Consider the following 15,795-nt stretch of genomic DNA (forward strand, 5'->3'; position numbering starts at 1 on the left):
AGTCTAGATCTAAGCTGTAAACAAGCTTTCCTCCGTTTCTGCGTATCCCTGGATAAGTCCGGAAAAATTTGAACCTTTGCTCCTAAGAAACCTTCATTGAGGCGGCGGAAATATAATTTGAAGACATTATTTCGGTCTAGCTCGAAGGCAAATGTCACTAACATGGTTGTTCTCTCAGTAATTAGTTCAAGTGAATCTTGAAGAAATTCAGTTAGGTTGACTTGTGAGGAAGACCTCCCAACATTAATACCAGTGATATACTGTATCCTGGTTATAGGTGGGAGATTTTCCATAGGAATATGCAATATCTCTTTCAAGTATTTTTTAAACATCTCCAAAGGTGAGATTAAAGGTGATTTAGGAAAGTTCAGTATTCTTAAATTATTTCTTCGAAGCTGGTTTTCTAAATACTCAATCTTCCTAAATTGAATAAGTCTATCTTTGGAGAACGATGAGGAAACATTTTTTAAAGTTTGTACCTCTGTATCCAGAACTTCCAATTTCATGTCATGTGCTCCAAGCTTGCTTGAGTAATTTTCCTGAGTGGATTTTATCTCCGCTATCTCCTCCTGAGTGGACTTTGCCATTTGTTTCAGAGTAGCGTTTAAGCCCTGGATGGCATCCCACAAATTTTCAAGAGTCACTACGGCTGGTCTAATTATTTCTCCGGGGTCTACTGGAGGTGTCTCCTGCCTACCCTCAGTCAAGGGCACGATTCCACGCTCTTGCTAGATTGATGTTTCAGCTGGAGAGGAGGTAGCGAAGGGGCCTCCTACAACATCCGCCAGGGGCAAACCCTCCTCGGACGCCCTATGGCGTTGTTCAACCGACGTTCTCATCTCACCCCCAGGCCTCGGAGGAGCCGCGTGAGGGAGAGGGCTCAAAGATGCCCCCTCGATGCTATGTTCCAACAACCCTGTCGGATTCACCAAAGCGCTCGTAGCGGGTCCCAGTGGGCGCACCACCATAGCGTCCAGGGTCCCCTGACACATCCCGGAAGGTTCCGTCCGGCTTGAGGAGGTAAGCACGGGGGGGCTTCGCCTTTCTCTTAACCATTTCGGGCTTCAGAAAGTTCAGGCACGTCCAGAGGACAATGGCGCTTAGGAGGTGTCTGCTCACACTTCTGTCTCAGGCGCCATCTTGGACATATTCCATACTGTATTGTTTTAATCTAGTTTGGTTCCTGGGTTTGAGGTTCTTTTTTCTCTTTAGTAAGATGTGTATCCTATTATATGTTTACCCCTTCTTTAATTATCTTTGTCTGCCTAGTATTCTTCTCTTGGACAGATAGTTTATATTAGTATGTTCCCTGCTTACCTAATGCTCTACCAAAAAGTTATAGCCCCAGAGTACTAGATGATCTCACCAGGCTAATACTGATGTTTTTCATCAGACCCAACCACTTCAGTGGCATAGTCAGTAACCGGCATGAAATGCTTTCCTAATAGATAGTACTGGAGGGCCTCAATGGCCCATTTTATAGCCAGGCACTCCTTTTCCTTGGAGTATTTTTGTTCTGTTTCTGAAAGTTTTCTACTAATATACATCTCCCCTAGCCCCATCCTGGAGGCATCCATTTGTAAGGTAAATTCCTGGCCAAAGTCAATGTTTTTAGCACTGGTTCCTTACAGAGGGCTTCCTTTAGGTTTTTAAATGCTTGCTCCACAGTCCCGTCCCAAACCAGCTAGTTCGGCTAGGAATTCTATATTAGGGTCGTGAGAGCAGCAGTCTTCCCTGAAAATTGGGGAATGAATTTTCGGTAATACCCTATCATACCCAAGAAGGCTCTCAGTTGATCTTTGTATGGGGTATAGATATAGCCTGAATAGCCTTGAGTTTGGATGGTACTGGCTTCACCCACCCATTTCCCACTCAGTGACTTAGATACTGAACTTCTCTTTGACCTAAGTAACACTTCTTGGGGTTTGTGGTTAGTCCGGCTTGTCTTAAGGACTCACAGATGGTCTCAATGTGTCTCTGGTGACTCTCCCACATGGACGAGAAAATTACCACATCTTCCAAATAGGTATTGGCATACTCCTGATGGGGTCTTAACACCCTGTTCATGACCCCCTGAAATGTTGCCAGGACCCCATGAAGTCCAACTGGGAGGACTGTAAATTGATATAATCCCTGGGGTGTAATGAAGGCTGTTTCTTCTTTAGAAGTTGGCTCCGTGGAATCTACCAATACCCCTTAGTTAAATCTAGGGTTGAAATATACTGGGCCCCTCCTAACTGCTCTACCAGGTCATCGACCCTGGGCATAGGGTTAGCATCAAAACATGATACAGCATTGACATTCCTAAAGTCAATGCAAAATCTGTTGACCTGTCTGGCTTGGGTACCAGTAATATGGGACTGGTCCATTCGCTTACCGATTCTTCGATCACCCCTAACTTCAACATATTGACCACTTTTTGTTTTACTGCTTCTCTTTTAGCCTCCGGGAGGTGATAAGGTTTTTGCCTTATCACTTTCCTGGGTTGGGTAACTATTCTGTGGACCCCTAAGTGGGTGCATCCTAGCAAAGGGGAACACACATCCTGAAATTTTAAACTTAAGTGTTCAACCTGCACTTTCTGTTCTAGAGTCAGGGATTCCCCTATGTTCATTTATTTATTTATTTGTTGCATTTGTATCCCACATTTTCCCACCTATTTGCAGGCTCAATGTGGCTTACATTGTTCCGTAATGGCGATTGCCATTCCTGGAATGAGAAATAAAAATTGGTATTGCACTTTTTGTTCTTCTTTCAACCCGGCCACATCTGGTTTAGGTCTTCCTCCTCTTCCTGGGCTTCTACCATCAACCCTTCCCGAGTTACCCATGGCTTCAACAAATTAACATGAAAAATCTGGCTTCATTTACCTTTCTGGCTGACCTCATAATCGACTGGACCCACCTTTCTCTTTATTACATAGGATCCTTTCCACTTGGCCAGTAATTTGTTAGGTGTAGTGGGTAACAGTACTAGCACCCTATCTTGGGGCTTAAATTCTTGCTGCCTAGCGTTTTTGTCATGATAAGCTTTTTGCTTGGCCTGGGCCTTCACTAAGTTTTCTCTTGCCTCTTTCATTATATTCACTAATCTCTCTCTGTTCCATGACATGCTCAACTACTGAGCCAACCTGTGTATTCCTTCCCGTCCAGGCTTCCTGTTCTATCTCCAACAGGTTCCTGGGCTGGCTGCCAAATATTAGTTTGAAGGGTGAAAACCCTAAGGACTCCTGAGGAACTCCCTATAGGCAAACAGTATATATGGAATTACTGTGTCCCACTCATTTTTCTTATCCTCACTGCATTTCTTTACCATCCTAATGGGGCTTTGGTTTAACCTCTCTACTAATCCATCCATTTGCAGATGATATGCTGCAGTTTTTTGGGTTTTCTAGCTCATTATAAACCATAAAAGTTTCCCGCCTTCCTATGATGACGTATTTCCTGTTTCCGCAAGGGCGGGACACTGTGAGAGAAGGGAAAGACTGGAGGCGAGACTGCTTGCTATGCAGTTTTTTTCACTGCCATCGTAGAGAAGAGAAATCGCTGGACATGGAGGGGAGAGCAGGGGAGATAGGAGAATTGCTGGACATGGATGGATGGATGGATGGAGGGGGCAGGGCAGAGAGGAAATTTGCTGGATATGGATGGATGGTGGAGAGGGCAGGGGAGAATGGAGAGTTGCTGGACATGGATGGATGAGAACTCAGGAAGGAGATGCACATGGATGGAGGAGAGGGAAGAGAGGAGAAATGCTGGACATGGATAGAGTGGAGGACAGGGAAGAGAGAAGAAATGTTGGACAAGGATGGAGGGAAGGAAAGAGAAAGGAAGGAGATGCACACGGATGGAGGGGAAGGGAGAGAGGAGAAACAAATGAAACAGTCAAGCTATGCCCATGACCTTCTTATAATCTCTAGCCTCCTCCCTAGGGTTTTTAGTTATTTTTTTTCTGCTAGGGGTGTTTGGTATTTCTTAAGTGGGTACCTCCTGTTTCTCCCTCCATCCCTCTTCAGCCTCCATATATCTCTCCACTAGCAAGGTAGCCTCCTCAATGGATTGTGGTCCTTGCCTAGTAACCCAGGATTTTACAGGGGATGGTAAAATGGTCAGAAATTGTTTCAAGACTATGGTTTTAACTAAGTCTTGTGGGGATTTCCGGGCTGGTTCTAACCATTGAGAGGCTGAATCCATCAACTGCTGTACCACTGCTCGAGATTGATCCCCTTTCTGAAAAATACAGGCCTATACCTCCTGCGATAATTTTCTGCTTTGAGGCCCAACCTATCCTGAATAGCTGCTTTCACTTCTCTATAATCCAAGGCCCGGGTATTGTCTATGGCCCTGTAGACAGCTTGGGCGCCCCCATTAAATAGGGTGCCAAAAAGACTGCCCATTGGTCCAAAGGCCACTGGGCAACTGTAGCCACATGCTCAAAAGTAGTCAAGAATGCCTCTGGGTCATCCTCCGGTCCCATCTTAGTAAGAGGCAGCCCCCTAGACCAGTCCACACGAAAGAACTGCTCCATCAGACTGCCTTACCTCAGAGTCCCATTGGCTCTCTTGGTTCTGCAGTCCAGCTGCAAGGTTGCGCAATTCCAAAGCTTGTGTCTCTAACAACTGTAGCAATAGCCACTGCTGTTGTGTCTGCTGCTCAAGGGTCTTAGACAACTGGGTCCATTGCCTCTTGCTGAGCCTTCCTTTGCTCCATGACCCATTTCATGAAGGTTTCCAACGCCATCTTCCTAAAAAAAAGTGCTGCTCTCAGGGGCGTAGCCAGACACTCAATTTTAGGTGGGCCTGGGCCCAAGATGAGTGGGCAGAAGAACCATGTCCCTTCCCACAGGTGATTTGGTCTCTCCTTCTCTCACCTGCATGCCATATGGTCTCTCAAACACCCCCCCCCCCTCCCCTGCATGCCTTTTAAATAGCAGATTTTCATCAGCAGCATGCAGCAACTAATACACACTGCTCATGTTGGCCCCACAGGCTTCCCTCTGATGCAACTTCCTGTTTCCGTATTAGGTGGGAATACATCAGAGGAAAGGCTGTGGTGCTGGTGTGAGCAGTATGCATCAGTTGCTGCTTACTTCAGGTGAAGATCTGCTATTTACAAGGTATACAGGAGGGACAGTTGTTGGGAGTTTTCGGATGGTGGGACTTTGGGATCCCTGCCAGCCACATCACAGATGTGCTGCTACTGGGTGGGCCTGAGCCTAAAGTGGGTGGGCCTGGGCCCACCTGGGCCCACCCTTGGCTACGCCATTGGCTGCTCTTCAAGCTCTGGGTAAGTGCTAGGCTTTTACCCAAAGTCTCTGTAAAACCCCTACATTTTATCCTTTACCTATAACCTCACGATACTTTTACCAGCAGTACAAATGAGTCTGTGCTCTGCAAGGATCATTGGGCTTTTGATCACTGTGTGTGGTCCTACCAATTCCACTATTTTTCACACTTCACCTATCTGACGTGTATAGATAAAGTATCCAAGCTCTAAAACACTAGTCTATCTGAAGATGTGGACTGAGTATCACAAATAAAAATAAGGATTCTAATCAAAGATCCATCCACAAATAACTCTCTGGAAGCCATCAAGCAATAATCTGCCAATACATTATCCTTCATTATCTGTACGCAGTAAAGACCATGTACTCCTATTCTACTACCTGGCTGACTATTGTGGTCTGGCTTGGTTTCTGGACTGGATGTTCATACTTATTTTAATCCATGGTGTTCTTCTTTCTGTAATCACAATTTTTAAGGCAAAAGATATTTGTTACTATTGTACTAGGCTCATTCCTTCTCTTTTCTATATTAATCTCCATTTTTCTAATTTTTGTTGCCTGAAGATTAAATTTAGTAGGAAGAGAAGGAAGATAAGCAGTGCTTTGGATAATTGTTTTCTACTTAACTAGAACTGATAGCAATCATAGTTTCAGGGAACAGCAGCAGGACCCACATTTCCATGTCAGGAGTGGTAGTTGTGACTGTGGTAGCGGAGGGAGAGGGTGCAGGATGTAACATTTCAAGCTCTGACTGGGGTGATCAATGTGGCAGTGAAAGTGGGTGCAGGAGGCAATATGGTGGTAATTTTTAGGGTTTAGGGAAAGCAGGAGAAGGTTATGGTAACAGGGATTTTAAGTACCACATGCTTGTTATGACACAGGCTTGCTAAGTCAAATTGTCAGTGGCACACCTCACAGCTCTTGGAAATACACTCCCAAGACCTTCACTAAGATTTGGCCACAGATTGCATGCATTTGACTTATCAGCTCATTCTTTGTAAATGGCATTTGGCTTTAATAATCCTTCTTTTGGTAATATAGCATCTTTAAGTGCTCTAGGAGCTTAACTTGCATAGTTCATGTTATTTCCCATAATGCTCTGTGACATAACTTGCTGTATTCACTTGTAATATATCTTCTTTGTAATTTTTCTTAGGAAGCTTTTCTGATAATACTGTTGATGAGTCAGACCCTTCCTCTCCCTTTCCTTGGTACAGTATACCCTTTACAGATTACAGGGAATCAGCGTTCCCTAGCCAGAATCTGCAGTGACCCTTGTCTCGGGTTTGAACCATGATTAATCAGTATGGGGTCTAAAGCTTTAGATTATAATTTATATGTAAATATAAGAAAATAGCTGGGTTGCACTTCGAATCATAGGGCTGTATATTTCTAAGCTGTGTTAACCTATTAATGAGGGTTAATATGCATTAATGGACATTAATTAAAGCACATAGAGCCAGGTTCTGTAAATGGTGTCTAATAATAGGTGCGTCTAAAAATAGTTAGGCGCAGTTTATAGAAAAGTGCATAGGGCTGGGGAAGACACCTACATTTAGGTGCAACCATTTACACTACTGAAAACCTGGTATAAATACCCGAGCGTAAATATAGGCATGTTCCCTTGACTTCTAGAACCATGCTCATAAATTTGAGGAATGCCTCCAACACGCCCACACTCCTCCCATGTTCACATTCCCTTTTCATGTATGGGCATTAGAATTTGTGGACCTCTTTTTAGAATATAACTACAAAGAAGCATGTATAAATACCAATTATTGCCAATTAGTGCTGATAATTGGTTGTTAATGGCCAATTATCACTGATTGGCTCACTACTCAATTAAGTGTGCTTGCCCAATTTAATGCGTGCAACTCACCACATGTTGTATAGAATCCAGGGGACAGTTGGTAAATAGACTCCACTAAGAACAGCGTAGGAAGGAGGGGGCGGGAGGGGCGGTCCACCCCGGGTGCACGCGCTCGGGGGGTGCCGGCCCCGCTGGTTCCCTGCTCCCTCTGCCCCGGAACAGGTTACTTCCTCTTCCAGGGCAGAGAGAGCAGGAACCAGCGGGGCCGACGCAGCTCCGAGTGACGTGAACTCGGGGTGGATCGGCCCTCCCGCAGGTAAGAATGCGGTCCGGAGGGTTTTTTTTTCGCTCCGGAGTGGAGGTCGTGCCGTGCTGCACCTGGGGGGGGGGTGCGCAGTGGCGACCTGCCCCGGGTGTCATTAGCCATCGCTACGGCACTGACTAAGAATAATGCAGTTTGATTATAGAACATGAGATAAATCACATGAATGTGCTTTAATGTGCATTAACATAGCTTCATAAATAGAGCCCATAAACTGAAGGCATGGATTAGTACAAAAAAATTAAGAGTAAAAAAACTAGTTCATCTATTCTTTCTTTCTCACCCATGTCATGTTGACGCCAGCTTAAAAAGCAACCTGCTTGTAAGTTAGAGCTGGTATCTGCATGGTTAATCTTTGCAGCCTGTCTCTTTGTGGGGAAGCTGGGGGTTGTGGCTTTTTTCATTCTCAGGACTGCACTGTAGGTGTTACCACTGAAATCCTATCCACCTGCAAGTGGAATTCTGCTGACGTCTCTTTACAAAAACCATCTGTATAAAAAGGATCGAAGTTTTTAATTACTGAGGGAAATGCAAAAATATATAAATACCTGAGAGGAAAATTTAAAGAGAAACATTGCTTTGTGCTGAGGCAGCAGGTTCCACTGATTCTAAAGCCTCTACTTCTTGGGTAAGGCAAAGAATACGAACATCCCTTTTGCATATATTTTGTTTACATTGAGTGATAACATTTTATATTTACAGAGCTTATCATGAATGTGAACTTTGCTTTTCTTAAAAACTGATCTCTTCACTTCAATGAGAAAATTTTGGCATTGAAATAGTATTTTGGCAGTCAGTCTCCAATCCTACAATGTTTATAATTCCTATGCTAGTACAGCTTTTTACACTTTCTTAAAGAGTTTGGCTTGATTTTTCATTTTGGACATATACTTTTTTCTCATTTTGTAACACTGTCCTAAAATCAGATTTTTCCCCCTTCTTTTCAGGAATTAAAAATATAAACAGGATGGCTGAAGGAAATAAGTTAGACATCTTGTCACAAGAACTGTGCTCAACGAATTTATCTGTTCCCAGTTCAGCAATGAGTCCCATACATATTCCAACTCCAGATCCCATACAGGCTCCAGGTCTGGGTCGCACCCTGGGTCCGGCTCCAGGTCTCATACTGGCTCCAGTTCCAGGTCCTGCTCTAACTCCTGAGCAGGAGAAAAAACCTCTGGAGGAAAAATAAACTTCAGTACAATCAATAACCGCCCAAAGAAAAATTGTGAAATTCTCAGCAGCCAGTATGGCATCAATGTTTTCTTGGCTGGACTTTTACTGATGTTTGCTTGGGCTATACATGCTGTTGGATTAACCGAGGGAGACCTACTATCCTATTTGATTACATTAATGTTGATCCAGCTCATCTGGATGCTGTGGTATGTTTTCAGAAGTTATTCCCAGAGAAGATTAAACAAGGAGAAAGACACTCACGCAGGAGCACGATGGTTAAGGTGTAAGTAAACATATTTATAAGCTGACTCTCTAATCTTACCAGATTTGGAGATCATGTTTCTCCTGTATTCATAGAACTTTCCTAGAATCCCATCTGCGTCTGGACGTATCAAGAATTATCCTAATTGTCTATCTTGGGCCATCTGCTTTTTCACCAGGCTCTTGCTGGCTTTTTTCTTCCTGCCACTGCTGCACCCTGCTTCACTCCGGGACTTTGCTGTTCAGTGCTAAAAATCTCTTAGGCTTCCTCTCGTATTCATAAATGATTCTTATTCCCTGTTAAAATCCTTATTCAAAACCATCTTCAAAACCATCTTAATTCCTTTTCCTTTGATCTTCAGGAGATCTCTGTAATTCTGATTCAAGTTGTGTCAGGGTCTGGTATTAAACCTATCCATCCATATCAGTACATGCCACCTGTCTTTTTCTCTCCCTTTTTCTTAATTGTATTGTAATTGTTTTAGTGATTTAAGTATTTTAGGATAGATAAAAGATGCTATAACCCCCTCCCGTATCACTGTATTTGAGACAACAGAACTATTTTGTATATAATTATTATTATTTATTACATAATCCTTTTATGGATGTGCATTCATTAGCATGCATTTATTTTATTTTTATTACATTTGTACCCTGCGCTTTCCCACTCATGGCAGGCTCAATGCGGCTTACATATTGTATACAGGTACTTATTTGTACCTGGGGCAATGGAGGGTTAAGTGACTTGCCCAGAGTCACAGGGAGCTGCCTGTGCCTGAAGTGGGAATCCAACTCAGTTCCTCAGTTCCCCAGTACCAAAGTCCACCAACCTAACCACTAGGCCACTCCTCCACTTTGATTTGTCAACATGCTTTAAACTATCTAGGGGTGCTTTAATTAAGCTACTATAAACACAAACGTGCTTGCCACAGGTTAAAAACACTGCAGCTCCTTGTGACTCTATTGAAGTCACTTAACCCTCCATTGCCCCAGGTACAAAAATAAGTACCTGAATATAATACGTAAACTGCTTTGATTGTAAAAGCAGAAAGGCAGTATATCAAATACCGATCCCCTTTCACTTTCCCTAGTTTGAGGGTTGAGGCATGCTTCCCAAATGCTATACAGTAATACCTCGGTTTTTGTTGACTTTGGTTATCATCGGTTTGGTTTTCGTCAATTTTTTTCCGCAAAAAAATTTGTCTCGGATTTCGTCGGTTGCCTTGGATTTCGTCAGCGTGCCCATGTGACCCGCTGTTAATTTTGCGAAAACAAAGGGCGACCCCTGTGTTCTCCTGCTCAGTGATTCATATGGAAATAATTGCCTCGGTTTTCGTCGGTTTCGGATTTCGCCGATGGTTTTCGGATGGATTATCGACGAAAACCGAGGTATCACTGTAAAATGTAAAATGATTTTTAGAGCTGGGGGCAGAGAGTAGGCATGCTCAGTGTTAATTGTGTAGTGCAGCTGCAACACTGCACACTAACCGATTAGCATGTGGTTAGTGCGGAAGCACTTACCACCTAGTAAATAGGTGTCAGTAGGGGTTCCTGTGCTAATGACCACATGCTAATTGGGAAATTAGTGCATGGCCATTAATGGAACAAATGGAAAATGTGGCCATTTTACAGCCATGCTAAAAGCAGCCTCAGCATGTGGAAACTCAACGCTAGTAATACCACAGGCCACTTTTTTACCACAGCTTAGTAATAGATTGTAAGCTCTTTGAGCAGGGACTGTCTTTCTCTATGTTTGTGCAGCGCTGCGTATGCCTTGTAGCGCTATAGAAATGCTAAATAGTAGTAGTAGTAATAGGGTCCCCTAGTGACTGCATAATAGATTTAACATAGACAAATTAACACATATACAGTTAATCTGCATGTATTAGGAAGTTCTAAAGGATATAACTTGTTTAAAGTAAAGTTGTGTAGTAGCCGTGTTAGTCCACTTTTAAAGATAATAAATGTGAGCTCTGGGCCAGGAGAAGCCATCCATTCTGGTGGCAACAGGTGCTCTCACAGTTCTCCTTGAACCCTCTGCTCAGTGTGCAGCAGCGGCTAAGAAAGCAAGTAGAATGTTAGGCATTATTAGGAAAGGAATGGAAAAGAAAAATGAGAATGTTATAATGCCTTGCATTGCTCCATGGTGCGACTGCACATCGAATACTGCATACAATTCTGGTCATCACATCTCAAAAAAGATATAGAGGAATTAGAAAAAGTATAGAGGAGGGCAACAAAATGAAATGAAGATGGACCTACTTCCCTATGAAGAAAGGCTAAAGTGACTAGTTCTCTTCAGCTTGGAGAAGAGACAGCCGAGGAGAGATGTGACAGAGGACTAAAATACTGAGTGGAATGGAACGGCTAGCTGTGAATCATTTGTTTACTCTTTCTAAAAATACTAGGACTGAGGGCACAGAATGAAACTACCAAGTAGTAAATTTAAAACAAATCAGAGAAAAGTTTTCATCACTCATCAATGAGTAATTAAACTCTGGAATTCATTGCCAGAGAATGTAGTTAAGAACGTAAGAATAGCCACACTGTGTCAGACCAATTGTCCATCTAGGCCAGTATCCTGCTTCCAACAGTGGCCAATCCAGGTCACAAATACCTGGCAGAAATCCAATTAGTAACAACATTCCATGCTACCAATCCCGGGCCAAGCAGTGGCTTCCCTCATGTCCATCTCAATAACAGACTGTGGACTTTTCCTCCAGGAACTTGTCCAAAACTTTTTAAAACCCAGATATGCTAACTGCCATTACCACATCTTCCGGTAGTGAGTTCCAGAGCTTAGCTATTCATTGAGTGAAAAAATATCTCTCCTATTTGTTTTAAAAGCATTTCCATGTAATTTCATTGAGTATACCCTCGTCTTTGTACTTTTTGAAAGAGTGAAAAATCGATTCACTTGTACCCGTTCTATACCACTAAAGATTTTATAGACCTCAATATCCCCCCTCAGCCATCTCTTTACCAAGCTGAAGAGCCTTAATCTCTTTAGCCTTTTCTCATATGGAAGGAGTTCCATCCCTTTTGTCATTTTGGTTGCTCTTCTTTGAGTCTTTTCTAATTCCACTATTGGGCTCATTTTCAAAACAGAAAAGCATCTAAAAAGTGGCATAAAGTAGCATTTGGATGTTTTTCTCACAAAAACATCCAAATCAGTATTCTCAAAACCTGTTTTTAAATGTTTTTCTTTGAAGTCTGTCAGACGTGCGTCCAAATCTCAAGGGGGCGTATCAGGAGCGTGTTCAGGGCAGGACTTGGGCATTCCCGAGACTTAGATGTTTTTGTTTTTCAGCCATAACGGAAGAAAACAAAAACGTCCAGGACTAAAGCTAAGACGTTTTGAGCTAGACCTGCGAATAAGGCACAAAAAGGTGCCCTAAGTACTACTACTACTACTACTACTATTTAGCATTTCTATAGCGCTACAAGGCGTACGCAGCGCTGCACAAACATAGAAGAAAGACAGTCCCTGCTCAAAGAGCTTACAATCTAATAGACAAAAAATAAAGTAAGCAAATCAAATCAATTAATGTGTACAGGAAGGAGGAGAGGAGGGTAGGTGGAGGCGAGTGGTTACAAGTGGTTAAGAGTCAAAAGCAATGTTAAAGAGGTGGGCTTTCAATCTAGATTTAAAGTAACCGGATGACCACTGGAGGGAATCAGGGATGACCTCCCCTTATTCCCCCAGTGGTCACAAACCTCCTACCACCCCCCAAAAATATGATGAAAAACATTACTTGACAGCCTCTGTAGTAATCTAGTGGTGGGTGCAGGGCACTGCAGACAGGTGGATCCAGGCTTCTACCTCCCCCTACCTGTTACACTTGTGGAGGAAACTGTGAGCCCTCTAAAACTCACCAGAAACCCACTGTATCCACATAGAGGTGCACCCTTCACATGTAAGGGCTATGGTAGTGGTGTACAGTTCAGTGAATCCAGACTGCCCCAATTTGACTGCCCCTATCGGACCGACCGTTCACTTGTCTATTAGATTGTAAGCTCTTGAGCAGGGACTGTCTCTCTTGTTAAATTGTACAGCGCTGCGTAACCCTAGTAGCGCTCTAGAATATGTAAGTAGTAGTAGTAGTAGTAGTAGTACAGTTGGGGATAGTGGGTTTTTGGGGGGCTCAGCAGACAATGTAAGGGAGCAATGGTCAGATGTGTACCTAGGAGCATTTTATGAAATCTACTGCAATGACCCCTAGGGTGCCCCATGCTTTCCTGGGATGTCAGGGGGACCAGTGTACTAAAATGCTGGCTCCCTCCACATCTCAATGGCTTGATTTTGTGCGCTTTGCACTTGGACATTTTTTTCTTCAAAGATGGACCAAAAAATAAATGTCCAAACCACAAAAACTTCTATTTCGAAAACAAAAGATAGACGTTTTTTCTTTTTTGAAAATGATCTTCTTTGCTATTCAGATGTTGGACGTTTTTTGCAAAACATCTAAAGCCAGACTTAGACATCATATCGAAAATGCCCCTCCACATCTTTTTTTCAGATACTGCGACCAGAATTTAACACAATATTCAAGTTGGGTCACACCATGTAGTGATACAGAGGCATTGTAATATTCTTGATTTTATTTTGCATCCCTTTCTAATTAATTCCTAGCATCCTGTTTGTTTTTTTTTAGCTGCCGCCGCATGCTGGGCAGAAAATTTCAGTATAATGTCTACAATGACACCTAGATCTTTTTCTTGAGTGCTGACTCCTAAGGTGGACCCTAGTATCAGGTAACTGTGATTTCAGATCATTCTTTCCAATGTGCATCACTTTGCATTTGTCCACATTAAATTTCATCTGCCCACTTGGATGCCCCAGTCTTTCCAATTTCCTAAAGGTCTTCTTGCAATTTTTCACAATTCAACGTATGTGTTGACAACTTTGAATAGCTTGTGTCATCTGCCAAATTTAATCACCTCACTCGTCGTTCTGTTTTCTACATAATTTATAGATATGTTAAATAGCTCCGTTCCCTGCGGCACTCCGCTATTCACCCGCCTCCATATAGAAAAAATGGCCATTTAACCCTTTCCCTCTGTTTTCTGTCCAATAACCAGTTCTTAAACAACAACAGAACATTGCCTCCTATTCTATGACTCTTTAATTTCTCAGGAATCTCTCAGGAGGAACTTTATCAAAAGCTTTCTGAAAATCTAGATACACTACATAAACTAGCTCACCTTTATCCACATGTTTATTTATGCTTTTCAAAGAATGAAGCGATTAAGGCAATAAGCGATATGGCTGAACCCATTAAAACATGTTTGCCTACGTGTTCTGTAATTTATTCTCTATAATAGTTTCCCACTATTTTCCCTGGCACTGAAGTCAGGCTTTCTGGTCTGTTTCCCAGATCACCACTGAACCCTTTCTAAAAATTGGTTGTTACATTGGCCACCCTCCAATCTTCAGGTACTATGGATGATTTTGACAACAAGTTACAGATCACTAACAACAGATCGTCAATTTTATGTTTTGAGTTCTTTCAGTACCCTGGGGTGTATGCCATCTGGTCCAAGAGATTTATCACTCTTTATCTTGTCAATATGGCTCAGCATCCAGCTATTTTTGAAAGAGAAAGACGCCCAATTTTCGACCCAATCGGGAGATGGGCGTCTTTCTCCCTGTGAGCGCCCAAATCGGTATAATCGAAAGCCGATTGTGGTCGTCTTCAACGCAATCTGTTGCGGGAAACGGGCAAAGTTGACGGGGGGCGTGTTAGAGGCATGGTGAAGGGAGGGACTGGGGCGTGGTTATCGGCTGAGGAGAGATGGGCGTCCTCGGCCGATAATCGAAAAAAGAAAGGTGTTTTTAGCGCAAATTTGGGTCACTTTTGTTGGACCTGTTTTTTCACGAACAAGTCCCAAAAAGGTGCCCTAAATGACTAGATGACCACTGGAGGGAATCGGGGATGACCACCACTGACTCCCCCCAGTGGTCACTAACCCCCTCCCACCAAAAAAACCCACTTTACAAGATTTTTTTCCCCAGCCCTCTATGCCAGCCTCAAATGCCGTACCCACCTCCATGACAGCAGAATGTGTTCTGTCCTGTAACAGCCTTTCCCTGGTTCTGATGTGGCTCTCGGGTGAGTGTGACACCTTTTCTGTTATGCGCACTGCAGAGTCACATCAGCAATGCATTGTGGTGGGTGTAGGGTAGTGGGCTCCGTGATTCCACTAGGTTGTGTTCAACGCTCACGAGGTTGGTAGTTGGTAGGCTCTACTCCCATGGTGCTTTTCCCCCTGCTTACTGGCTCAGAGTGTGCCCTGTTTTGTTTCCGGTAGTCCGGTAGTGGCCATTTTTGTAAGCCAGTTTTAGCTCCCTTTCATGTGTTAACCACGTTACTGAAAGTGGGCATTGTACACCATTCTGCCAGCTCTGACCTACTGCTAATCTCAGTACCAGGGAGACTCTTTGCCAGTGGGGCACAACCTCTGATCTGCAGTTAACTGTGAGTAAACGTGTTTATTCAAATAAAGGACTTTTTCCGAGAGATTAGTCTTCAGGTGTGGACTGGTGTGCCAAGGTTATACAGCAGCAACAAGTCCTGTCCCTGGAGCACTTTTAGTGGGTACTGCAGTGCACTTCAGGCAGGCAGACCCAGGCCCTTCCCCCCCTCCCTGTAACACTTGTGGTGGTAAATGGGAGGCCTCTAAAACCCACATGTACTTGCCCCCTTCATCCCTAAGAGATATGGTACTGTTGTACAGTTGTCCTTCCTACGACCAAATGGCTTGGATTAGGACGTTTCTGAGCTGGGCGTTTTTAGTTTCCATTATCGAAAAAAAAAAAAACCCGCACATCTCAGAAAGGACCAAATCCATGGCATTTGGTCCGTACAAAAACTGTATTTTCGAAATGAAGGATGGACGCCCATCTTTTTCGAAAGTACAGTTCAAACCGCCCGCCCCTTCA

The 15,795-nt window shown here is 43.4% G+C and overlaps 1 protein-coding gene across 1 annotated transcript in view; it reads left to right on the plus strand.

The window, feature by feature from the left end:
- Window positions 1–8,580: 8,580 nt before the first annotated feature.
- LOC115459180 (proton channel OTOP1-like) overlaps window positions 8,581–15,795 on the plus strand; it is a gene marked incomplete at both ends in the record, with an annotated part of 96,315 nt that continues 89,100 nt past the window's right edge. Inside the window, 1 exon segment of the mRNA XM_030189042.1 lies at window positions 8,581–8,874. Within this exon segment, the coding sequence (XP_030044902.1) occupies window positions 8,581–8,874 (294 nt within the window).

The sequence above is a fragment of the Microcaecilia unicolor genome, unplaced genomic scaffold (genome assembly GCF_901765095.1).
Source record: "Microcaecilia unicolor unplaced genomic scaffold, aMicUni1.1, whole genome shotgun sequence".
In the NCBI taxonomy this organism is placed as follows: Eukaryota; Metazoa; Chordata; class Amphibia; order Gymnophiona; family Siphonopidae; genus Microcaecilia; species Microcaecilia unicolor.